This window comes from Nyctereutes procyonoides, unplaced genomic scaffold, assembly GCF_905146905.1.
Source record: "Nyctereutes procyonoides isolate TBG_1078 unplaced genomic scaffold, NYPRO_anot_genome, whole genome shotgun sequence".
NCBI lineage: Eukaryota > Metazoa > Chordata > Mammalia > Carnivora > Canidae > Nyctereutes > Nyctereutes procyonoides.
The window spans coordinates 12,162,929-12,190,357 of NW_026575020.1; the positions used below are offsets into that span (position 1 = coordinate 12,162,929).

The 27,429-nt window shown below is 38.9% G+C and overlaps 1 protein-coding gene across 2 annotated transcripts in view; it reads left to right on the plus strand.

The window, feature by feature from the left end:
- STXBP4 (syntaxin binding protein 4) overlaps window positions 1–26,111 on the plus strand; it is a 185,764-nt gene extending 159,653 nt beyond the window's left edge. For both annotated transcript variants that reach the window (XM_055335437.1, XM_055335450.1), the window contains 2 exons: window positions 9,754–9,840; window positions 25,976–26,111. In XM_055335437.1, coding sequence (XP_055191412.1) covers window positions 9,754–9,840; window positions 25,976–26,090 — 202 coding nt within the window. In that variant the 3' untranslated portion in view covers window positions 26,091–26,111. The remainder of the gene's footprint in view (window positions 1–9,753; window positions 9,841–25,975) is intronic.
- The last annotated feature ends 1,318 nt before the right edge of the window (window positions 26,112–27,429 follow it).

Here is a 27,429-nt window from a genome sequence, read left to right on the forward strand (position 1 = left end):
AGATGAGTAAACTGAGATCCTAAGAGGTCACAGAGTATGTTAGTTGCCAGGTCAAGATGGGACCTAGATCCTAAAGTCTCCTAGTCTACTAAGTTTCATATGGCACGTAATATAGATGTATATTGTAAATACAGGTCTGTGTTGCACTTACCCATTCACTCCTGAATATATATAGGATTTATAATTTACATCTTGAATGATAACATAAAGTCAAATCCAGGCTGATAGGCAGGCATTAGCCCCAAGAAAAGTTTCAGAATGGCTGAAGAAGACTCAAGCTTCTCCTGACAGCTATGTGAATATTAGCAAGCTTCAGGGAGACAAGTATTGAGAGAAATCCCTGAGGGAGCTCTTTCCTTGTGTCCCCCAGAGGTGAGTGAGATTCTCAAACACCTGAAGTTTACTTTTATAAGTTAGTGTCTGTAATTGTGGAAGTACATACTTTTTGTTGTTGCTAAATTGACAGTATGAAATTTCCCTCCCTCTACTGGGAGTGTTTTTCTAATTTGTTTCTAAGTGAAGAAAACACAGAGGAGATATTAGAATCACTTGAAATCAAGGTCCTCAGGCATGCATTTTACTGACACCTCATATGTTAACTTTGCTCTTTTGTGCTACTTTCTTCCTTGCTTCCTCATGGAATACATCGTGGGAAAAGCCTATGAAAAGTATAATGATATTCTTTGTTGAGGATTTTGTGCCATACATTGTGATGGGCAGTTTGCAGAGATTACTTTATTATCTTCTTAAAACAACCCCATGAGGTAGAAACTATAATCATTCCCACTTTGTAAAGAAGAAATTTAGGATTAGATAGAGTTGCTAATCTTTGCCTAAGGGTCACAGAACACCTACATGTGAAGGTAGGGTTCAAGGCAGGTCTGGCCATAGCCTGTTCTCTTAATCTACTCTGCAGAGCTGCTTAGATCCATTGTGTGTGATACTAGGGGCACAGCTAGGGTCTGTGGGTCAGGTTTTCAAAGGGGCAGATTCCAGCTCAGTGCAATAAGGAACTTTCTGGAATTTAGAGCTCATCAGGAAAGAACTCCCCTGGAGGAAGTGAAAGCACTGTCCTAGGAAGTGTTCAATCTGAATTCCTTATTATGAGAATGGTATTGAGGAGGTTCAGGGTCTGAATTGGCACTAAGATTTCTTCCTTTTTATGCTTCTATGACCTCTCAATGCCCCAAGAGACACTCAACGAAACATGGTGAGGACTCATTAAAAGTCCTTATCCAATGCAAATAGAACCCCCAGATAATTTTTTTTGGTGAGTTAACGTTTATATAGCCAGTCTTTCTTTAATATAAATCAACCCTATTGATGTGATAAACTTCTCTGTTGACCCACTGGCTCAGATTTTAGGATTAGAAAAATCTCAATGTTGTTATGTCCTTCCACCTCACTTCATGAAAGAGTGATTAGGGTTGGTCACCCTTACTCCTTTATTCTCAGGAGTACTTACTGAGTACCAACACTGTGCCAAGCACCGTGTGAGGTAATATAGCAAAGTAGGACAAAATAACCATTTCCTGGGTTTTCTTGTTCTTGGTTAAAAAGTGAAAAGTTTTTCAGGTGGACAGAGTTGGAACAGTTTCCCTTTAACTTTTGGATTTTAAAAATAATCTATTTCCATTGAAAAATCAAGTAGTATGGATTGAATACAGTAAAAAAAAAAGTTCATCTCACTTTTCAGACATAGTCCTCATAAATACCTTGATTAGTATGTTTACTCAAAGTTAATCGGTACTATTAAGCAGCTTGCTTTTGACATAATTTATTGTGGTCACTTTTTCATGTCAGTACATAGATGGTTGTATTTCAGATGTCTGAGTAAATATCACTACCCAGATAACTCATAGTTTCAGCAGCCATCAATCAGTCTGTTGATGAACAGTAAGTTGTCTTCTGTTAAAAACAATGTCACAGTGAATATTCTTACATTCATTAACTCCTCTTCTTCATATATACGCGCACTCTTGTGCCAGTAGGTCTATAATGAGAATACATTCATGAAAACTAATTACTCTATCAAAATTTTGTTCATTTTAATTCTGGTAGATATTCAGAAATTCTTCTCCATTAAAATAGGACCAATTTACATAGTGCGTGAATTTGTGTTCTGTGTATTATAGGACTTTTTTTAGGGCAAAGACTGCCAATAAGTTTTCTGGTCATTTTTGCCCTTAGAAGAGTAATCCTCTTTTTATCACTAAGGACCTGAATTTTTTTTCATCATTAGGTTTTAGTTGTCCCTTAGCAACAGAGAATGCCTCACTATATAGAGGGGAGCCTGGCAGTGACTAATTCACTATCTGTGGAACACATCATTACTCTCCTCTTTTTTTTTTGACATTTCCTACTTTATATATAATCGTGGTGAGAACCCACTTTGTAAGTGAGCTAAGTTGGGTGAAAGCCCTTAGTAAAGTGCAAAACACAATGCAAACACATCTTTGAGCCTTGGTTTCCCCATCTGTATAAGGAGGAGGGCAATCCTCTGACTCTTCTCAAACCAATTTAACTCAGCAACCATTTCCTGAGCACCTGCCAAATGCCAGACCAGATGCAGGGTCTTAAAGTTACCACACCAAATAGTTCTGATTCCCAAACCAAGAAACTCATAATCTAAAGCCTCTTTCTTTCTTTTTTCCTCAAAACTCTTTTATTTTTCCTTAAAGGAGTAAAAAGTCAGAGATTTGCTTAGTAAGAACCCCTGAAGAGACGCCCTTTATCACTCTCTCAAATTCAAATAATTCCAAAATAATATTAACACCCCTTGATTTGAAATGAAAGAGAAACATACTGTGAGAAGGGGCTCTTCAATAATAAATGCTAAGCAGCTGTAAAAATACAGAATCAAATGATACCTCCATAAAGTGTTTGCAAAATTAGAAAATATTATCCTTTTTCTGAGGAGGGAATGGACATTTTCATTTTCTCTGCTAAAGTGAAATGCACCTTTTTCAGGGGCCAAAAAACTTGAATCTTACCATCTACAGAACAGAAAGAACTGAACTACCATTAAAACAACTTACATACTCTATTGCACATAGCTTTTAAGGAGATGAACTTTAAACAGAATATGCCCATGGAAACTTAACTTGAGAAATAAAATACCCAAGATGTTTTAACCACAACTATCCACATGTGGTATTATTGTGCCTGCATGATGATTATGTAAATGTTACATGAAATACTGTGTGTGCTTTCTTCATATGACTTTATGTTTAACTAATACTACTTTCATTAATTTTTTTAAGTTTGAGTTTTACTTTCAGGGGTCGGGATAGTGTGAGTGAAAGTTCAATCAGATTAATAGCTCTCATTGCCCACTACCCCCCCAACCCCTACTCCCACATCACTAAATTATTCTCTGTTACTTCACTTTGTTTATTTCTTCTCCATTACTTATCAATTTCTAATGATCTGTTTGTTTATTGTCTTCCTTATTAACACTGAGAGGACGCTCCATGTAGGCAGGGATTTCTTTGCCTTGTCATACGATAGGAAGGATCTAGCACCATCAAGGAGGATTTGCACAGTGGCTGTCGCATAGTAGGTGTACAATTCATATTTGCCAAATTGAATGTATAATGTACTCTCCATAACCAAGGCTTAGTCTCCAGTTTAACTCTTATGCATTTGTATTCATTTATATTCTTAAAAACTTAAGTGCTATTAGATGCCAGATACTTTGCTAACTACTAGAGATGCAGTGCAAAACAGACAGGATCCTAGCCCCCATGTGATTATATTTTCTACAAAGGAAGTTCAACTGAAATTAACCAAAGCTTTTCCCATTTACTTTCTTTCTCCCTCTTTTTTATCACATATTTGAACTTTTAGGCCATTTAATGTTCTTGCCTCAAGAAAAGGGTGTGAGATTAGCACATGCTCTTTTGAGTTTCAAAAGTCTGGTTCCTTAGGGAACTGAAAGGAGTTGTGATTTAGATCAAAGTTTTGTGGGTGTACATGAGGAGGAAGAGTAAGGCTTTCCTACTCCTTTCTAGGAAATAATTCTCATGGGTGTGAGAGGGAAGAAAGATCACAAATTTTGGTGGACCTCAGAGAAAGGGCCTGGGCTCCACATCCTGGGCCACTTTCTGAGACAAACAAAACCCCAATTATATTTGTTAGTTTTGAAAGCAGAGGAGAACCATTCCTAACTGTCCCTAGGATGGAAATGACTGCATCGTGTGTCTAGGCAGATGGGGCCTTGGACATCTTCACTGAGCTTCCTCTAGTCCAATGTAGTCCAGCATGGAAGATCAGATTGGTTTCTGTGAACCCAAAAGGTTCACAGGAGTAGCAGGAACCTGAGTGAGGATTTTTTCCATTCAATCCACATGGCCTCTCAGTGAAACCGAGTTCAGACAGTGCATCAAGCCATCCAGACTTAGAGTGCCTTGGCACTAGGTAAACCTCCTGGAGTCAGCAATGACCCCAAAGAACAGAGGGAACTGCAAGTTGGCTGACGTTAGTGTTGTTCAAAGCCATTAATTCCCTACTCCTGATGTTTCCTTCCTCATGGAGGAAACTCCTTTATAGTAAGAATGTTGGCCTTCCTCTGCCTCTGCCCTCTCAGGCAATGACTTCTACACTTGGAGAATCTGGAATAAAGAATAAGACAAGTACCACTTCTAGAACATTCTTAAATATATTCCTTTTCCTATGTTCCATGCAAACACTGTCTATTTTGTTTTCAGCTCTTTGCCATTTACCTGGATAACAGCAATGTAGGCACTGTGCCTTCTTGCTTCTCTAGCACACCTGTCCCCATCAATATGCCCGCCCCATCACATTTCTGTCAAAATTATCTTTCTGAAGCACATATCCAATTCTTTTGGACTCTTGCTACAGTAGTTCCCTTAGCACCCGGCATTATCTGACCCTTTCTACCTTCTCTCCAGCCTCATTTCCTCATCAGATTCCTTACTATCTTTCAAGGTGCATTTTCTGTTCACCTCTTCCTTGAAAATCTTGGCACATGCTGCCTTCCCCATGCCCAGCACCAGTACTCTATGCATGCTACCTCTACATTTTTTCATATGCCCCTGGCCCCTCTTCCCACTTGGGAATGGTACACCAATGACTTCCACACCAAGAGAAGTTGCTGACCTGTCTGTCCGGATGTGCACTATGTTACTACATTTATTTACTAATTTATTTTTATACCATATACTGGGTTGCTCTAGTCTTAAAGGCTTGAAATCTGGTCCTACCTACTCTCTTGTGCTTTCTTTCTCCATGTGGTAATTGAAATAAGAACTCTGGTTAAAGCCAATGAGTCTCTCTCACTACAGCTGTCCTGCTTACCACCAACAGGTAGAGGAGGTCAATCAGATATGATTGGGAGGAAAATGGGAAGACAAAAGACTGGCTCATACTCTTATTTGTCTATTTGGTGCACTGGGGTGTTTTTATCTAGAACCCTGGAGGGGGAAATGTTAGCTAGGAGCAGTCACTCTCTAAAATCCCACTCCATCCTCCCTCTAGCTGCAAACCTTTTAATAAAGCCTTCATTACACTATGTTTGCAATTAATTTGGGCAGCAAAAGGAGGCATGTATCTCTCCTACTAGGCTTTGAGCCTCGTAAATCAAAGTCCATATGTTATTTTTTTATCCCTCCCACAAGACATGGTACAGTAATCAATAAATTTGATACATTTTTAAAGTAATTTATTGTTTTCAAAAACTCGTTTAGCTGTTTCCTGCTTCTAGCAGAGAAAGACAAAGTGAATGAAAAAAGAAAATGAGGTAGGAGTTTAAGCCTGTCTACACTAGCTAGTTCTGCTAATGTTGGAACAACGTAATGGATTTTGCTGAAGAAGAAAGTGTATGTTGCCTCAATTTGGCCATAAAACTCTCAGTATAAATGCAGTGGAAGGATTGTAAAGCACATACTCATTGTTGATTTGCCCAAAGTTTTGAAAAAATACAACAGAATGATTTTGGCATGGAGGGGTAGAAAAAAACCTAAAAGCAAAATACAAGGTTAGTGCATTTCAAGGCAATAGCATTCAAACATTTGTTCTTGTAGGTTAATTAATCATGTTGCTGAAGAATTGATTTGGCACAAGGGAGCTATGTGTTGCCACAGTACTCTGAAAGTGCAGAAATTATCCCATCTGTAACTAAGCCCCTCTGGAATTGCTTGACTGTTGCTGTTTCACAATGGAGAAATCCATCTTTCATCAGCAAAATACAGGAAGGGAAAACAGGAAAACAAAACAAATGGCATGGATAATAGACTTACCTTGGCTTATAGACAGTCTAAGTCAAATATTTATTTGAATGGAATATGGAATGATGTTGGTAGGCAGATCCTATTTCTCTATACTGAGCAGTTTTACCATTCAGGGAAGTAATCAATACATTTAATCTAATGCCAGCTGTTTTATTTTTGTGTGGGGAATCACATGAGTTATATATAGTTTTGTGATCCCTACAAAAATAAATAAAATAAAAAACTGGCAGCAAACCAAATGCATGAATTACTTCTCTCAATGGTAAAAGTGTTGTGCTCCATTTAAGAAAAATCTGAAAGAAATGTGTGTGTATATAAGTGTGTGTGTACATACCTCATGTGCATATATGTACCACATGTATACACATATACACACTTTGGAAGAATATGAAATATTTAGTAGACTAAAGTTGCAAAACTTCAAGAATATGAACCAACTGGTGGTCCTCACTCACCAATGGATCTCCTACTGTGAATCAAAGAAGATGAGAAGTCTGTGAAATAATCTGTTTTCTCAAAATTGTCAAGATTGTTCATTGATTATATTCCTTCTGTTTCAAGTAGCATATTCTTGACTATTATTTCATCAAACTAAAGTCTCTATCCATCATAAGATTTGCCATTATTTTATGTATCACTAAAAATGAAAAAAGAGGCATTAAAATATGACATAGTATTTGCTAGTAGAATTTTTGTTCTATGTCCCCTTTCAGTAAATCTAAGAGCTGTTTGAACATAGATTTTTATCATGTATATATAGAAAGGAAAATGAAACACAAATTAAATTGTGATATTTCTAAAACTTCTGGATATTCAGAATGGAACTCTTCTGAATCTCCTTTTTGAATCACAGTTGTTATCCACATGTTTTCACAATAACATCCTTTCTATGATCAAAATGAAGCATTTCCTAAAGGAATAGTCCACTCCTGTCTTTAGGATTTTCTCCCTAGTCTTTGACATCTATTCTGCAGTTTTGATGCTGGCACTTTTTATCTCTTCAAAAGGATTCAGTACAAGATTTTTTGACAGCAATCAAGATGCACATTCCTTCCTTAAATAGTCCTTAAATGCTCTATTCACTGAAAAGTGAAGGTGTAATGGTTCATTCATGCCATAGGAGAAACAACCAAGCCTATGCATGCATGGGCAAAGATGACTGTATCATTATGATTGCCTGGCCAACAGAACATATCTTGTAAGATGTTCAGTTCCCCTGAGATGAGGAAGTCTGTGAATTAGGAAGAAGAAACAGTAGGGAAATAGAGAAATAAGATGAACATAAAAGGAGGGGGGAAACCCCCACCAGTGTGTGATGTCTAGCAAAACCCACTATAGGGATTTGGAAGGCATGTAAATTCAGCCCCACAGGTGATTCTGGAGAAAGTGTAAATCCTATCTCAGTTGTGCAAGTCAGAGGCCAGGGAGTGCGCAGTATTTATCTCCCTGTACCATCAGTCATTGGTTTAGCATGGGAGGCATAGGAGGGAGATGTACATTTCCAGGCACTTCTAGTCTGTATAGAAAAATAGTTTCCTACAGCCCTCCAACAAAGAGATGCAGGTGCTGGGTATCAGAAGTGAAAGCCCACAGGCTAATGTTCACAAGAATGGTAGAGGAGGGGGATCCCTGGGTGGCACAGCGGTTTAGCGCCTGCCTTTGGCCCAGGGCGTGATCCTGGAGACCCGGGATCAAATCCCAAGTCATCGGGCTCCCGGTGCATGGAGCCTGCTTCTCCCTCTGCCTGTGTCTCTGCCTCTCTCTCTTTCTCTGTGTGACTATCATAAATAAATAAAAATTAAAAAAAAAAAAGAATGGTAGAGGAGGAAAAAAGTGGTAGAGGGATCTGGGGTACAAAAAGTGTGTTATACATCCTAGTTTCAAAGACATTTAAATGAAAAATGGGTATCTTAGAATCAATGAAATAGAGTGTTAAATTTCTTTGTTCCTGGATCATCCCAACCCTAAAATTGAGTTAAAGATGAAATGCCTTAACAAATTAAAACAAAATGTCCTTTTGGAAAAATTATTTAATTCAATCAGAATGATTTTAAAAGCTATTCCTAAAAATGCTAACAGAAAATACTTGAAGGAGATCAAATTATTTGTACCCCCACATTGACAAGAGTCAAATGTAAATGATCCAGGGCACATAATTCTGTATTATTTACTCTGTGAAGTGAATCTTTAAGGCTTTAGTGGACAATCCAAACTCCCTCAATAGTCTTTTCCAGTGTTTTCTTTCCTGCCAATTTCAAGGAGATTGGAAACAAACTCCCCATCCTGTGATATAAGGCTTCCTTAGAATTATTGATCACTTACTTGAGAACTTACCTAAGATATGACTTTTTTTAAGAAAGTATTTTAAAAACACAATAATATTCTGTGTTAGGATACATGACATTAAATATTCTCAAGTATTCTCAGGGCATATAAACCACTATAAACTTCCTGGAAAGCATTCTTGGAATATCTGTTGAGAGCCTTAAAAATATTCATATATTTTGACCCTGTAGTTCTACTATGAATTTATCCTTAAAATTGATCACAATTTTTGACCAAAAAAAATCTTACATTGAAAGTTTTCCTGAAGCATTATTTAAAATGATAATAAATACTTGTATGCCTCAAAGTAGGAGAATGTCTAAACAAAATATGGTATCTAACATGATGGAAAATGTTTAATAATATTTAATGACTCAGGAAAAGTATCCCAATATAACAGTAAATGACAACAAAATAAAATAGAATTCTGTATACAGTATGATACCAACAGTATTTTATATATAAATACTATAAGAACCTTAGGAAAATGTTAGATGACATTATTAGTGATAATTATTTTATTCATTGTATTTTTCTGCACGTCAAAGATTTTCTACAGTACACGTCTCTTATAAGAAAAAATAAATGTTAGTAATATTATGTATGTGGGGAAAAAAGTATATCTGATTTGATTATATTTTTTCCCCTTATATTTTCTAGGAGAATTTTCCTTTAAAACTCTGTATACAGTCTAGTGAAAATTTGTCATGTTATGGGGCTGGAAGAATGAATATTTGGTCTATGGTATGAATGAGACCTGACCTGTATTCTTCATAATTATATTGATTATTGTGGAAACAACAACAAAAACAATTGTATACAGGGAGAACACCAGCTGGAAATTGGTGGTGTTATATGACCAAGTTATATGTGTATTATATGACCACAAGCCAAGAATCTACCTGAAGCTAGGAGAGAGGCCTGGAATAGAACCTTTTCTGGTACCTTCCGAAGGAGTGTGGCTCTGCCAACACCACAATCCCTTGCCTCTAGCCAACAGCACTGTGAGATAGTAAGTTTCTGTTGTTTAAGCCACCAGTTTGTGGTACTTTGTTCCAGCAGTCCTAGCAAATGAATATACCCCCCCCCCAGATCCAGAATTGACCCCTTTAAATTAGAAAAACAGTCATAATCACAGTATTAACTACCTTGAGTGACTGCTGGTCATTTTTTGTAGATGTGAGTTCTTGTCCTATGAAGATCAGAAGTCACCTCTCTTGGAGGCATACCTGACTCTTCTCTCATGGAATGAGCTCATTAGACTGTGAGTACAAATGAGCAAATGCCCAGCCCTGATATATCAAGAGGCTCACAGTTGCACATTAGAATCACTCAGGGAGATTTTTAAAATTACAACGCCTAGCCTAACCCCACACCCATTATATCTGGATCTCTGGGAGTAGGATCCAGGCACCTGTCTGTTAAAGATCTCCTGGTGATTCTACAATATAACAATGTTGAAAATCATTTCCCAGGCCTGTCATGGGATCCAGGTAACTAAAACCTCCCAGGTAACAGGCTGCCAAAAACAAAAGTTACATTCTTGGTTACATATATTTTGATAGTTACAAAATTGAAACTGCAACCTCAACAATGCTTACAATCAGGCCCACATACACATATCTTCCAACTGCATGATCTCCTTTAGTAACACCTCCCCTTTTTGCACATTTTAAGACTGCTCCTAAATCCCATAGTTTTTGTTGTTGTGGTGGTGGTTAATAATAATGTCACCAAACTCACTCACACTTACATAGATGTTATGATTTAAAGTTAGCATCTCACAATCCCTGGTAAAGTAGTCAGGGTAACCATTCTTTCTATTTCATATATGAAAAAAAGGAGGCTCAGATAAGTTATATGACTTTCCCAAGTCATGTTAGGGTTACCAACTAGTCCTGATTTACCCTGGGACTTTCCTGGTTTTAAAACTAGAGGTCCCACAAACTGGGAACCCCTCCTCAGTCCTGGGCAAGCCAGGGTGGTAGGTGAACCTGTACTAGTGGCAAGAAGCTGAAATGAGTCCCCGACTCTGAAGGACTATAGAGCTTCTGTAAGCCAATCCCTCCTTTCATGGAGGAAAGAAAATCTTGGGTAAGTCTCCAGAACCCCAGCTAGAACTGCTTCCACTGTTAGATGTTGAGGGGCGCCCAGGGCACAAAGAAAAAAAAGTGACTGTCTCCTCTCCCAGCTATGTGCATGGTCCATTCCCTAGGACTGGAAATTCCTATACCATAAAGCAGAAAGCTGTGTCAGCCAATAAGTTTTATTTCAGTTTTTCCTTTTGTTATTAGGTTGTAATAGTTTGGGTTTGTTTAATATTTTAAAAATAATCATACAGGGAATTGACTTTCATGGGCGGCTATACAGTTCTATGAATTTTTAACACACATGTAGATAGATTTGAGCAACACCATAATGAAGGTATAGAAGTTTTATCACTGCACAAACTCCCTCCTGCCATCCTCTCTTAGACACATTGAATATTCTGGCAATCACGGCTCCATTCTCCATAACCACAGTTTTGTCTTTTTGAGGATATGTGAATAGTCATCCAGTGTATAACATTCTGAGACTGGTTTCTCTCACTCAGCCTTCAAGAGTCATCCAGTCTGTGACATATACCAGTAGTTTGGTCATGTTCACTACCCATGAGCATTCCACTGTATGGAAGTACCACACTTTGTTTATCTATCCACGCATTGACAGACATTTGGTTTGCTTCTAAGTTTGGGTTATCTCAAATAGAGCTGCTATAAACATTCATATATTGGTGTTTGTTTTTCAATTATGGTTTTAAAAAAAACATGATCTAAAATTTGTGTCTTGGTTTTTGTGTAAACATAAGTATCTACTTCTCTAGAGGTACCTGGAAGCAGCATTGCTTGACCATGTGATGTAATAGTTTTCTATTGCTGCCATAACAAATCACTACAAATTTAATGGCTTAAACATTACCAATGCATTATTATCTCACAGTTTTATAGGTCAGAAGCCCAGCATGGGTCTTAGCAGGCTAAATCCAAGCTATTAGCAGGGCTGCATTCCTTTCTGGAAGCTCTAGAAAAGAACCCCTTGGGGATGCCCGGGTGGCTCAGTCAGTTAAGCATCCAACTCTTAATTTCAGTGCAGGTAATGATCTCAGGGTCATGGAATCAAGCCACATGTTAGGCTCCCTACTCCCTGGGGAGTTCCCCTTGAAGCCCCTTTTCTCCACCTTCAAAACCAGCAAGAGCCTGTTGTGTCCTATTTATATCACACCTCTCTCTGACCCAGCAAGAAATTCTATGCTTTCAAGGACTCATGTGATTAGACTGAGCTTACCCAGATATTCTCAGATAACATCATCATTTCAAAGTCCTGACCCTAATCACATTGCAAATTGCAAATCCTTTTTTGCCTTTGAAAGTAGTGCTGTCACAGGATCTGGGAATTAGGGCATGAGCACCTTTGGGGGGACATTTTCATGTCTACCCATCTTTTCAAGAAACTTCCAAGCTAAAAAAAAAAAAAAAGAAAGAAAGAAACTTCCAAGCTATTTCCTAAGTTGGCTGTACCATTTTACATTACCATGTGCTATGTGAGGGTTCCAGTTGCGCCATGTCCTTCTTGAACTTGGTGTTGTGCTTATTTTATTTTAGCCCTTCTCATGGATATGTAGTAGTGTCTGAACATGGTTTAAATTTGCATGCCCCTCATGGCGAATAATGTTGAACACTATTTCATGTGCTTATCTTTCATCTGTATATCCTCTTTAATGAGATGTCTGTTGAAGTCTTTTGCCCATTTTAAAAACTGGGTTGTTTATTCTCTTGCTACTGTTTTGAGAGTTCTTTATACATTCTAGAGGCAAGTCCTTTGTCAGATAGGTGATTTTCAAATATTTTCTTGTCTAAGTCCAGTTTTACTACATTTCACCTAGATAACAGTTGTACACATACAGTTTTCCTGCACCTCAGGTTCTGCTAAGGTTGGCCTAGACTACAGAGTGATTCAGTTTTGGATTCTAAGCCAAGGTATGTCAGATCTGAAAATGGCTCTGCCTTCTACTTATAGTAGATCCCAGATATCCCGAAATCACAATTCAGTCCATTTGTACATTCTTCTTAGAGAATACAACTTCTGCTCTATTAAAAAGAAATTATGAGATCACAGGATCTTAAAGGAAAACCTGACGCTTAAACCCATGGCATCAACAACTTACTTCACACCAGTGTCCCTACCATCTAACCAACATTGTGTGACTGTGGATGTAGCCTTTACAAAAGAACCTTTACCTAAGTCAAATGACAAGAAGTGACACTGAATTTTGGGAGCACCACAGAGCCATTCCTAACAGAGGGCAGAGATCTCCCATATCACTGAGTTGTATAGATATACAGACACCAAATCTGCTTCAAACAATATGACTTCTGAGATCTAAAGACGCCTACTGATGCTCATAGAGGAAATGCTGAAAGTTTGGCAGAGACAGAAAATTTTATTGCAAGCCTTCTGGAAATTCCTGTCTATGTCTGTATAATAAGGCAGCAATTTGAAGCTGTCTTGAGAGTTACCTCCAAAAATCTAAAATGGCCAGAAACCATCCCAGAGAATTTGAAAATCATAATCTTACCTGTACCGAGTAGAATTCTTTATCAGAAACCTGACAGAACATAGAAGCCACCACAGATGGTCCAGCTGAAGGCACTACTTATAGATATTTGGTGAGGATTCAGAAAACAAGCAAGTGATGATGAAGCGCCCAGAAACCAGCAACAGCTAGAAGCCATTTCCATCTTTAGGGCTGAGGGATAAGGGAAGACAAAATGTTGCCAGAGACCCTTGAGAACTGGACTGTGGAGAAGGCTGCAGGGGTACAGGGATGCAGCTACTATCAGAACATCATATCACAGCAATAAAGGGCAGAAAGGAAGAGGCTGTGTCCTGACCCTGCTCTCCTCCCATCCTCCCTTCTGCTGGGGACACTTCCCATTGCTGGAAGGAAGCCAGCCCAAAACACCCAGCAAATGATGCCGAGGGAGGCATCCCACTAGGCTCCTCTTCTTTCTGGGGCTGAGGGAGCAAATGGAGGATAACCAGCATAAGGAGTAATCTAGAGATTCCTGATTTTTGTGCAAGAGGAGATCTGCTAACTGAAAAATATCATCAGAATGAATAGACAAACTATTCATTCCATGATGGAGAATTCTTGCCTGCCTGCCTGCCTGCCCTCTAGGGGCACAGGTGCTGCCCATCGATGGTATGTGCACAGTCCTCACTCTCACAGAGCTTACAGCCCAGCAGGAGAGGCAAACGAATAGATCCAGCAGGGGGGAGGAAGAGGGTGTGACAGATACACATAGTGGAGTCATCTAACACAGGTAAGAGAGATCAGGACCGGTTTCTGGGAGGGAGTTATGTCTACAAGGAGATTTCAATAATTTGCAAGTATTAGGCAGGTATGTGGGAGAATGGGAAGGATAAGGCAGCTTCCCAAGTAATGGCAGGGAGATGAGAAGAGAGTGTGATATAGTGGGGTCCAATATAGCCAGAGCATAGTTTGGGGGGTAGACAACAGGGTAGGGGCAATGGGAAGGTCTTAAAATAAGTCTAAAGAAGTGAGCATGGCCAGATCTCAAAAGACCTTAGAAGCATGTCAAGAAGTTTGGACATTATCCTAAAGATAAGGATGAGGAATGGAAAGATTACATGCAACATCATCAGATTGTTTTAAGGCTCCCAAGGTGTGAAGGACAGATGGGCAAGGAATAAGAATGGAGGGAGCTTTCACAGACTGACCCCCTTCTCCGGCTGAGACCCTGGTCAACTGGCTCAAAATCTCTGAGCTTCGGTTCCCTCACCCCTAACGACAAAGAAATAGCCGAACCTGCCCAGCCTACCTCACTGGATTGTGGCAAGCCATGGAATGGACATGAACAAGCTCTGGCAGCTAGAAAGCGCTGTTATAATCCCCAGCAACATTACGATGAAAAGAAAATGTGGCTGATATTGTTATATTTTCCAAGGAAATCTGCACAGTCCTCTGACCTGTTTCCCAAACACCGGAGAGGAAATTGAGAGTGAAACACCACCAGAGCCAGCACCCTGCAAAGAGCGTGCGCATTCCACGGATTTCGAAATGGAGATCCTGTCCTCCTGGCTGTGTGGTACATGATCCCTGTCCAATAAATATGAATTGATGAATGGCTGAGTGGGGCTTTGTTTTGTTTTGTTTTCATTTTTGCAAACCCTCTTACGACTGCAGAGGGAAATCTAAATTAATGCCATATGCCTGTAAAAATCCCTCTGACATCTTTTATTGTAATGGAAGATGACAATGGTTATCAGAGCAGAAGGAACATGCTTGAGTGAAAGTAAATACCCAACACCTTTTGGGAAACAAAGCACCTCCTGTTGACCTTTGCAGCTGTTCAGCTTCCTAAAGTACAGCAGCCTGGAGTTGTCTAATGACAATCTAACCAGGGTTTTCCCTTGTTTCCAGGAGTGTGTCTCCTCCCTCTCCCTGGGCTGTGCAGAATTTGAAATGTCACAGTAATCACATCTTTCCCCAGGATAACATGAAATATCATTGGAGCTTAATGGAGATGAACAAATGATCAAATTCAGATGTTACTGATATATTACATTGGAGGAATTACATCTATTTCACGAGCTGCAAATCCTCTGAATTTTGTAACACAGTAAAAATGAAATAGCAAAAGCTGCTATTTCTGAGTCCCTACCGTGCCTTCTACCCTGTTCCAAATAATTCACACCTATCACCTCATTGAATCCCCCTGACAGTCTTTCAAGGTGTCATTATCCCCATTTAACACAGATAAATTCACTGACCGCCCCCCCCCCTTAGGCTATATGGCCATGTTGAAGTTACTTAGCTGCTGTAAGCCTCATCTGCAGAACAGAAATAACCAGACCAAATTTATAAGATTGCGGAGGATCGTATTGAATAGGATGTTATGTGCAGCATGTTAGTGCAGCGCCTACTATGCAGTCATCACTCACTGTATTTAGGCTTCTTCAGAAAAATAAATCAATAGGAGATACATATATCACATATCTGCATATATATGATTAATTATAAGGAATTGGCTCAAGCAATCATGGAGGCTGAGAAGTCCCACCATCTGTAAGCTGAAGACTCAGGAGAGCTGGATATGTAGTTCTAGTCTGAGTCCAAACACCTGAGACCCAGGAGAGCCAGGTTCAGTCTGAGTGTAAGAGGAAGCCAGTGAAGCCAATGTCCTGGCTAGAAAACAGGTAAAGGGAAAGAATTCTTTCTTACTCAGCCGTTTATTCTATCCAAGTCTTCAGTAGATTGTATGGGACCCACCCACATTTGCTGAGGGCAGTCTACCAATTCAAATTTAATATCCAGAAATGCCCCCCACAGACACACCCAGAAATAATGTTTAACCAAATAGCTGAGCACTCTATGGTCCAGTCCAGTTGACACATAAAATTATCTGTAGCACTTACTAAATGGTGTTTTGTTAGCAATATTGTTATTGCTGTGAACTTGGCATTCTATGTCTGTCTACCACTGTATCACATTGCCTCAAAACCAACGACAGTCATTAGCATGATGATAATGAAATCAAAATCCCCGTGTAATTTTTTTCTTCCCTACGAAAATTGTCCAACATCTTGCACACTTAATTCATGCCAAGGGTTCTAACCGATGAGATTGTTTTCCCTAAAACTCTTGGGAAAAGATAGGAATGCATGTTAGTAATTCAGAAATAGGACAATGCCACGTATTGATCCCTAGAGCACTAAAAGAAGGTTGGGGGGTGGCTAATTAACAGTGTCTTGCCAGCTCTCTAGGCTAGGGCTGTGAGTGTAGGTAACCAACCAGGGAAAAACTTAGACCCTGAATTAAAGGCACATCCTCAGGCTGAAGCATCTTTTCGGAGTCTCCCATATCACACTAAATAAAAAGAATAACAAGTTTACATCTGAAAGCAAAAAGATATCTATATAGATGTCTCTTCATTCAAAATGTCCCATGGCACTTTCCTGGACCCAAACCTATATTTCCTTTACTAAGATGACTGCTTTCTCTCTCTCTCTTTTTTTTTTTAAGATTTTATTTATTTATTAATGAGAGATAGAAAGAGAGAGGCTGAGACACAGGCAGAGGAAGAAGCAGGCTCCATGCAGGGAGCCTGATGTGGGACTCGATCCCGGGTCTCCAGGATCAGGCCCTGGGCTGAAGGTGGCGCTAAACCGCTGAGCCCCTCACGCTGCCCAGATGCCTACTTTCTACCCCCCACCTCCATGGCTGATGATTGGAATGCAGCCCTGCCACATGCTAAAATTGTTACATTGAGCCACATATCTCTGAGCTTCAGGTGCTCCCTCCACTGGGCATAGAACCAAGTCCACAGAGCCCTTAGAAAAGTTAAGGAAAGTTTTTTTCTTTTTTCTTTTTTTTTTTAATTTTATTTATTTGAGAAAGAGGGAGAAATAGAGAGCAGGAGCTGGGGGGAGGGAGAGAAGGAGAGGGAGAAGCAGACTCCCCATGGAGCAGGGAGCCCAACACAGGGCTGGTTCCCAGTACCCTGGGATCATGACCTGAGCCCAAGGCAGACACTTCACCAACTGAGGCACTCCAGGAAAGTGTCTGGCACTTAATAAGGCCTCCATAAATGTGGGCTTCCTTTTCACCTTTCATCTCCCACCTCAAAAAGTAATCTTTCCTTAAATTACTATTGTTCTGAGTTGGCTGAGAAATGGCATTCATTCTTTTCTGTATAAGGAGACAGCTAGAGCTGAAGCAACCATCAAGCCTACTGGTTATCAAACTCTACTCTACCAATCTTCCTTAGGGGTTGTAAAGTAAGGAAGAGATGTCCAGATGTGAGATTTCTTCTTTTTTTTTTTTTTTTCAGGTGAGATTTCTACCCCTGCCCATCCTCCACTTCAACTAGATTTCATTTTGTTCACTTGATGTATGAATGCTTCAATTTAGAATTTCATTTTAACAAGAATTCCTCAGACGATGATTACAAACCATGATCTAATACAATGCCATTTTAGAGATGAAGAAACAGGGTCTCCAAGTATAAGGCAACCAATCCTACAACCATTGGAGACAGAGCACAGGTCCCCTAGGTTATGGTGCTTTCGGTCATTTCAAGCTGTAACACATCACTATGACTGGGGTGGGAATTGTAAAGTGATATGAGAGGAAACCCTCTATCATCCCAGGGAAACACAGAGTTGGCCCGCATTTACACTGAGAAGAGTTTCCCACAAAGAGATTTCAACCAGGAAAATAGTTCTTGTAACCCAAAAGTCATGATGGTTACATAAGCTGCACCATACAGCCAATGGAAGTCCAAACCCCTCTTCTGGGTTTCTTTCTATTCCAAACCTTCATCCTACCTCATGTCAACTGACACAAAATAATCCATATTTTGCTTTCTGCTATAAAAGTTGAGTTTATTTTATTTTACTGAAGATTGAAGGATGGTGTCGATATGTAGGGGGCAGGGGTTCAGGTGTCACACAACTAAGCTCATACCTCTATCACACTGGCATCTCTTTCTTAACCTTTCCCCTTATTTCTCCTCACCCCCTCCATCATTATTGCCACATAAAACTCCAAATTCTCCCATTTTGTAGAGCTATTCCATTTTTCTCCCCTTGAATATCCAATCTATCCAGGTGCTCAATAGATTTGAAAAAGTCTTCATTGCTATCAATAACCACCCATCTTAAAATATAGTTATGGTTATGGATAGAAAAAATGTCTAATAAAGCCTGAAAATGAATTATATTATAGGAAAAAGAGTCATCTATGAAAAAATGAGAAATTAGTGCAGTGGTCTTAAATATTTCCTACTTAAATTGTACTGCCCTTTGGAGTGCTGTCATAATCCTTGCCACTGTCTTGCCCAGTCCCTGGAGAATGTTAGATTCACCTTAAAACTCACAGCACAGGCTTGGGACCTAATTCTTCTCCTTGGCTCCCTTACACAGCACAGAGAGGGGGGCAATTTCACATTAAGGTAATTAAATAGCTACTGAAATGGTGGACTAAGTAGTCCACCCAACACTCTTAATGAGAACAACTAGAAAAATCTAGATATTTTATTTTAAACTGCTCGAAGTCACTGGATAGCTAAAAAAAAAATAAAATAATAATTTTTAAGAAGCAATGAGAAATTATGAGACATTTGAAAAAAGATTGACACCAAGAGAGGTAAATTCAAAAATTGGACCTCTTTACTCTTAAAGTATCTGCTTATTCCAGAAGGGTTTGGTAGAGTCCAAGTTACTGAACAGAAATTTTAACAGAATTGATCTGAGTTAGAGAAACCAGAATTAGACTCCAGAGTCACCAAAGAAGCACTTACAAACTTTGGAAACCCTAAAAGCTCAACATCCTCTGAGTAAGGGTAAAATGGAAGATTAACCCTTTAAGAATTTGAAGCCAAGATTCAAGTCATTTCAGTCCCTGAAATTGAACTAACATGACCACAGATTTCTAGTGCCTCTGGGATATCTTCCATAAGGAAACATAAATCCTCTTTGGAAAAAGAAAACATTGTCATAAGCCTTTTTCCCCTAATTTTCATCATATAATGCCAGGACATAATAAAAAAGAACAAAGTACTATGAGAAGACAAGGAAAAACACACAAGAACCAGAGAAAACAGAAAAAGATCCAGGTAGTTCTAGACAATAAAATTATTAGTCAGGACACCTGGGTGGCTCAGCAGTTGAGCCTCTGCCTTCGGCCCAGGGCATGACCCTGGGGTCCCCAGAATTGAGTCCCACAATGGGCTCCCTGCAGGGAGCCTGCTTCTCTCTCTGCCTGTGTCCCTGCCTCTCTCTCTCTCTCTGTGCCTCTAATGAATAAATAGATAAAATCTTTAAAAAAAAATAAAATTATTAGTCATAGACTTTAGAATAATAATGCTTATAAAAAGGGATAAAAGACAAGATTCTGAGTTTTGGTGGATAATTGGAATCTACAAAAAAATAATCAAATGGAAATTTAGAACTAAAAAAAAAAAAAAGTACACAGTAACCAAAAGTAAGTACTCCATGGATGTGTTTAACAGTTGCATTAGACACAATGTAAAACAAGAAGATAGAAGGAAATATCCAGAATTATTCAAGAAGGAACAAATGCCTAAAAATATAGGAGATTTAAGGACATATGAAATACACTGAAGGGGTGCTTTGGGTGGCAGTGTTGGTTAAGCATCTGCCTCTTAGTTTCAGCTCTGGTCGTGATCTCCGGGTCATGAGATAGACCCACACATCTCAGCATGGAGTCTGCTTGAGTTTTTCTTTCCCTTTCCCTCTGCTCCTCCCCCTCAGGCTCTCTCTTTCTCTCTCAGATAAATAAATAAATCTTAAAAAAAAAATACATTGTAAAGGGCTAACATATGTGTCATGAGTCTCAGAGGGAGAATATAGAAAGAATGAAAAAGAAAAAATATTTGAATGGGGCATTTGGGTGGCTCAGTCAGTTAAGTGTCTGCCTTCAGCTCTGGTCATGATCCTAGGATCCTGGGAGGAAGCCCTACATCGGGCTCCTTGCTCAGCAGAGAACATGCTTCTCCCTCTCCCTCTGCTTGCTGCTCCCCGTGCTTGTGCTCTCTCTCTCTCTCTCTCTCTCTCTCTCTCTGTCAAATAAATAAATAAATAATCTTTTTTTAAAAAGAAATATTTGAAGATATGTTGGTTGATTTTTTTTTTAAAAAAAAACTAACAAAAGGCATTAAGTCATAAATTCAAGAATTCTTATAAATCCCAAGCAGGACAAAGAAATCCACACTTAGACACATCATAGCAAAACTGCTGATAACCAAAAACAAAAAAAAAAAAAAAAGATTAAAAAGCAGATAGGAGAAAAAGAGAGACATATTACTGTCTCAATAGGAATAATGAAAGACAGAAGACAATAGAATTATTTCTGCAAATATCTTGCCACTTTAGAATACCTAGCAATAATAGCCTTTTAGAATAAAGGTGAAATGAAAATTTTTCAGAGAATAATAGAATTCAGCAGATCCATAGCAAATGAAGTTTTTTAGGAGAAAAAAAATTATCCCAGATGGAAGCTTAGAGATGAAGGGAGGAATACAGATCAATTAAAAGAGTAAATATATGGTTACAATTCAGTGGATATTGGTTGCATTAAGCAATAATAATTATGTCTGGTAATTTAAAATATCTGTAAACTTTATTGATATGCAACAATAATATATGAATTAAAAGGTAGAGTTCAAATATTCTGAGGTCCTTGCACTGTACAGAAAGAGTGTAAAAAGTATTAAGTAACACTAACCTTTGCTAGGTTATAGGCACATGTTGTAATGTTTAGGGCAGCCAATCTCCAGGGTGAATGTTTGTGTCGACCCAAAATTCTTATGTTGAATCCCTACACCGTAGTGGGATTATATCAGGAGATAGGGACTTTGGGAGGTAATTGGAATCAAATGAGGTCATGAGTAGAGCCACCATGAATGAGACTAATGCCCTTCTAAGAGTCATGAGAGAGCTTGTTTTCTCTCTCTCTCTCTCTTTCCACCAGATAAGAATATGGGAGAGAATTTGGCCATCTGCAACCCAGAAGAGGTCTGTCACCAAAACCCAACCATGCTGACACCATGATCTGTATCTTCCAGCCTCCAGATCTGTGAGAAATAAATTTCTAATGTTGATAAGCCACCCAGTTTATGGTATTTTGTTAGAATAGCTGAAATTGACTAAGATACCACCAATAGATTAGTACAAGTATTGAACAAGCTATAAGAAAAGGAAAATGAAACTGAAAAAATTCAATCAGTATAAAAGAAGATAAGAAATAAAGAATACAGAAAGATACATTGGTTGGCATAAACAGGAAGCCTGCAATAAATAAAATGAGAGATTCAAACCGAAGATAACAGTGATAAATTAATGTTAATGGACCAAATGTTCCAATTAAAGGCAAAGATTTCCAGGCTTTATAATAAAACAAAGCTCAACTATCAATTGTTCACAAGAGTCATCTGAAACATGGAGATATTGTAAAAGGATGTAAAAAGTGGGCAGCCCGGGTGGCTGGGCAGTTTGGCTCCACCTTCAGCCCAGGGCATGATCCTGGAGACCCCGGATCTGAGTCCCAGTCGGGCTCCCTGCATGGAGCCTGCTTCTCCCTCTGCCTGTGTCTCTGCCTTCAGTTAGCACATCCCTATAAGGAGTGCGCTACTGGGACACCTGGGTGGCTCAGCAGTTGAGCATCTGCCTTAAACTCAAGTCCTGATCCCAGGATCCGGGATTGAGTTCCACATTGGGCTCCCTGTGAGGAGCCTACTTCTCCCGCTGCTTATGTCTCTGCCTCTCTCTCTCTGTATCTCTCATGAATAAATAGTTTTTTTAAAAAAAATTTAATAAATGTATTATAAAAGTAGAAAGACAGAAAGTGATGAGCTAAGCAATCATCTCAAGAAACCAGAAATAGAAGAGCAAGTTTCAAAGAAAATGGAATAAAGGAGAAAAATAGTAGAAACAAAAATTATGGAGAGAACAAACTTAGAATAATCAGCAAAGACCAAAGTTGATATTTTGAAAAGAGTAATAAAATTGACTAGCTAGTAATAAAAGTAACTATCTAGCAAAACTGATCAAGAGAAAACAGAAGAAAAATAACCTTTGTTAGGTAAGAAAAAAGAAAAAAATCATTACAGATCTTACAGATAGTAAAAAAATAACATGAGAATATTATAAACAGTTTAGGTCATTAAATGTTAAACTTTGATAAAATAGAAAAATTAACATTAAAAATACAATTTATTAAAACTAACATGGGGGAAAATGGGATATCTCAATCATCCTATAACATCAAAGAAATTGAATCCATAATTTTAAACTTCCTACAAAGAAAACTCAGTGCCAAATAGCTTCACTGGTATATCCTACCAAACATTTAAAGAAGACATAGCCAATTATATACAAACTGTTTCAGAGAACAGCATGAAATGGAAAAGACCCAAATTTATTTTATGAAGCCAACAAAATCGTTATGCCAAAATCTGACATGGGCATTACAAGAAATGAACAGGACAGGATCATCTCAGTCCTGAAGATGCAGAAAATCATAAACAACATATAAGGAAATCAAATACAGCGGTGTTTATAAAGACTTAATGTATTATGACCAAGAAAGGTTTATTCTGAGAAAGCAAGATTGGCTTAATGTCCAAAAAACTGAACAGTTCACCACTCACCACATTAACAAAATACAGGCTAATTATCATACTTTCATCTCAATGAAGAAAAAGCATTTAAGAAAAAAGAAGTTAATCTCCATTTTGTGATTTGAAAATCTCATGGCAAGCCCCAAATAGAAAGGAATTTTCTTAATCTTATAAAGGGCACCCATACAAAAAATCCACAGCAAAAATCACACTTAGCGGTGAAACATCCTATGATGTACCATCACCTTCAGGACAAATCCAGGCTGCTCTGTCTTCTGCTGTCTCCACACATGAGTCCTGATCCCTGGTCATGGACAATAATTCGAAGCTTCCCAAACTGCAAGATTATGTAGACCAACCCCGTTGCACACATTCTCTATTAAACAGAGGTCCTGTTGCTATTGCACCAAGTAATTATTTATAAGCACCTCTCAAATTATTGCTGACATTGAAACATAAATGAATTTATTACCAAAAATATGAATTAAACAAGTACTTCAGGACAAATATGAATTTTCAGGATAAAAACAGTATGTGGAAAGAAAAGCTCAATAGCTATATTTCAAGCTACCATCAACAGGGAAAAGAGATTTTAAGAATTAATTGCTCCATCATGTATTAATCTTTTGAATACAAATCAAATTAGAAGAAACTTGGGTGGTTTTGTTTAGTAAATCAAAGCATTTAGTGTTGTAAAAAGCTAAGTATATAAGGAAAATATATTGTTACTGGAATTCAAATGGGAAAAATATGCAATGACTCAGATCCTAAAAGATGCATGTTGTTTACATCAAAAGAACCCAAAAAGAAGTATGAGAAGAAGGCTAATACGAGGATAAAAAAATGAACTCCTGACTTTGAGAAGAGGTAATAAAACGACAGAATCATTTTATCTGTGTTGTAGTGTATGGTCTTTGGAGGCAGACCAATCTGGGGAAAACTACACAAGATCCTTGTCATCTTCTACCAATCAGTTAACCTGTCTGAGGACCTGTTGTCACGAAGTTTAAAATGGCAGATGGATGTGATGTAAGTCTTCCCCCAACCAACCAAAAAAAAAAAAAAAGGTCTTTTTTTCTCCACTCATTCCTCTTGCTCCACTTCAAAGCTACATCCTCATTTTCCAAGATGACAAAAAGAACAAGACAAGATGCTCCAAAATTTCCTTAAGAGATCCAAAATTAAAAGCTCATTCCTCAAATTAAAAGAGACAAAGAAACCACAAAAGGTAACCATTCAAATGAGCCTCACAAGCTTTGGGGCTAAGGAATTCACTAATGGAAAAGAACTGCTTTATGCAGATAGAGTTATTTTGCAAATCTGTTCCAGACCTCTGCTGAAGTTTCTGCCTCCCTCGGGAATGTATTGCCATCATTAATGCACACTGGAATGGCCAGCATTCTCTCCAACTGGCTGTGCACAAAAGTAGGTTGCATACTCACTCACAGAAGGATGATTTGCAAAAGGAGACCAGAGAAGCAGGGTGTTCATGCATGTGCAAAAACCTTGCCGAGAAGATGACGTGTTACATTAGAGGTGATCAAGCTTCAGAAGGAACCAAGAAAACTCAATTATGCTGTTAAGAATGTGCACAGCCAAGTATGTGCTGAAGTGTGCTCTTCCCTTGATTCTTGCCAAAAGGGCTAATGTGCAGCACTACTTATTATGTTATTGTTGTTTTTTTTTTTAACTCCAAGGCTCTGTGGAACCCTTTAGTAGAATGTCAGAGACTAAGACAAGTCCCAGATCTTGTGAGCCAACCCAAACCTGGCTGGGCTCAGAGACAGATGATATGCCATCTGGGGCTGGCCTCTGTTCCTCTCAGAATGGCTTTGGGAGATGAGGACATGTCATTGACAAAGCTCCCTCCCAAGGGTATGAGGGTGTGTATTGAGAGGACACATCTGAATTTCTTCCAGGGAAGGCTGCCAAGAATCCAGAGGTGGGAGGAAGGAGCCATCTAGAGAAAGGGATGGCTGCAAAGGAGATAAGCTTCAGCCCTCCAGAGTTGTCAATCAGGGATTTAGAGGGGCTTAGAATGAAAGCAACACAGAGGAAATAAAACTTTCATAACCACCTTTAGGACAGGCAGACATAATAATTAAAGATCTTTGCTCTGGCCGAAGAGCCCAGAATGATTACATCACAGTTAACACTAGACACCATGCTGATCTCTACATGCATTATCTCATTTAATCTTATTGATGTCCTTGCAGCAGGGACTATATCTCCTCCATTTTACGGATGGAAAAATTGAGGCTTTAGAGAGATAAATGATCATAAGGCAGCTAGATCAAGACCTAAAAGCAGTGAACATTGATTCACAACTGGATGCTGCCTTGCCATTGAGAATAATCCACTGCTTGATGAGGAGGTGTTTAGCACCCCAGAAGCATTCAGTAAATGGTTATTAATGAAATAACTTATGTTGAATAGGGCAGATCATTATTTATTATAAGGGTCAGCACTGGATTATTAGAGACCTGGTGTTAATCATCTGTGTGACTTTGGGCAAATTGCTGGACCATTCTGGGCTGCATTTTTCTAAAAGGAGTTTAGACTAGATGCTTTCTGGGTTATGAGACAATGATGAATGAGTCATATGGTGAGCCACCATTTAAAATAATCTACCCCACTACTCATCAAGTCTAACCAGAGCCCCAATGTAACTTTGACCCAAGTCCCTTCAGATGTATGATGAAATTGCTTCTCTTCAAGAGAAAAAAAAAATGCGTGGGGCCGGAAAGCACATGCATTTTTCTAGAGCACCCTGTGGCTTGGTTGGAGAGGACACTACCATTAACAGAAGGGCCTTTTATCACAGTTGCTACTCCATTGTCAGTGACCAGATTGTCCCATTTGTCTCCATCAAGAGCACTGCAGCCACACCGGATTTTAAAGGACCTCATGAAGGGCTTCTCTCTGCTCAGCCTGATGGCTCTTTTCTGGCAATTGAAATGCAGAGTTCTTTTCTATCAAATGGCTACATAAGGACAGGAAAAACCTATTAGAATGTGCTCAGAGCACAACTGTGATCTTGAATGTTTTCAGATGCTCCTTTTCTCTTCTTTAAAAAAAAACAACCTTTTTTTTTCTTACAGCCATTAAATAATAATAGCTCATGGGCAGAATTTATTGGACTATAGAACTTGTTGTTATGTGCTATGACCTAACCATACAACATCTTTTTCTCAGTTACCACCTGACTGCTTCCAGACATGTTCATTCCCTCTATCCAGTCTCCATCAAAGCCTCCTCCTCTGGAAAACCTCCCTTGAGTCCATCAGGCAGATGTGAGTACTTTTTGTAGGAATGAATTATACTTGAGGCCAGGACCCATGATTTCTCTCCTGCCATTCTCAATATCTCATAAAATGCCTGGTGCAAGGTAGGCATTGAATACATATTTGGTGAACAGATGTTGAAAGGATGCTTCAAAAAATCAATTACAGCTGTAAGTAGTAGATTAAATGAGGTATAAGTTACGAGAATATATATTTTTAAATAATGGTTATTGATGGGTCTGTAGCCAAACAATAATTATACTGATGACCATTTTTTTCTTTAGACTTTATGAAATATGTGACTTGAACAGACTCTGGGCTGGGAGAGGGGGACATATATATTTCTTGACAATCCAAACATGTTTGTATCAGAGCTTACGTTGAGTCTTAACCCAGTTCATACCACCAATGAAAGGATCAATCAGCAAGCATCTACAAGAATAGCCATCAGTGCCCTGATCCAGTGCCCATCTAGTGCCTATCTAGATCTGAGAAAAGATCCAGTGCCCATCTAGATCTGAGAAAGATGGAATGAGCCACAGTCAAGTTACATGCCCAACCTGGAAAGAAGTGGCATGGTGTGGAAGAGTGAAGTTTGAGTTCTGAATGACTCATGTTAAAATAAATCTATACAAGGAATTAAATTAAGAATATCACTCTTCTCAAACTCTGACCAGATAGTTCTGTAGCCCTATTCAGAGACCAAGTTCCTGCCTTGAAGAACAGATGCCAGAGAGAAAATATGAAAGAATCCTCTATCCCCTACAAAGGGAGATGTGATTCTGTGAAAGGAGTGACTATAAATACAGTTAGATGTGGGTTGAAATCCTGCCTTTGAGTAGCTCTGTGACCTTGGTCATGCTAGTTACCCTCTGGGCATCATTCTTTATCACTAGAAAGGTAGAGATAGTAACACTTGTCACATATTTTTGAAAGTAGGCAATAAATGTTACTTTCCTTCTCTCCAGGCAGTAGGCCAGTAGAGGGGGAAACTGATAGGGAAACTTCTTAAACTAGGAAGAAATTGGCCAGATTTCCAACCGGGAAAGGTTTACTGTTGAAATAAATTGTTCGTGGAAAGAAGCCACAAAGGTAGGTAAATTAGGGCTCTGGACCCAATTCCAGTGTGGAAAGTGGGACAAGCTTTCCCAGACAGCACCAAGTTCTCTGGATGCCAATTGGGTGTTTTATAATTCAACTGAATTCTAACACTCCCTATGCAGAAGTAGCACCGGATTCCACAGGTTGAGGGCTCAGTCCCATGAAACTGAGTGTCTCACACTACCTCAGCCTTCAGATGTCAGTCACCAACTCAGGTCATTATCTGCTTCTGATCAACTAGCTGTAAATCAAATGTTCTCAAGA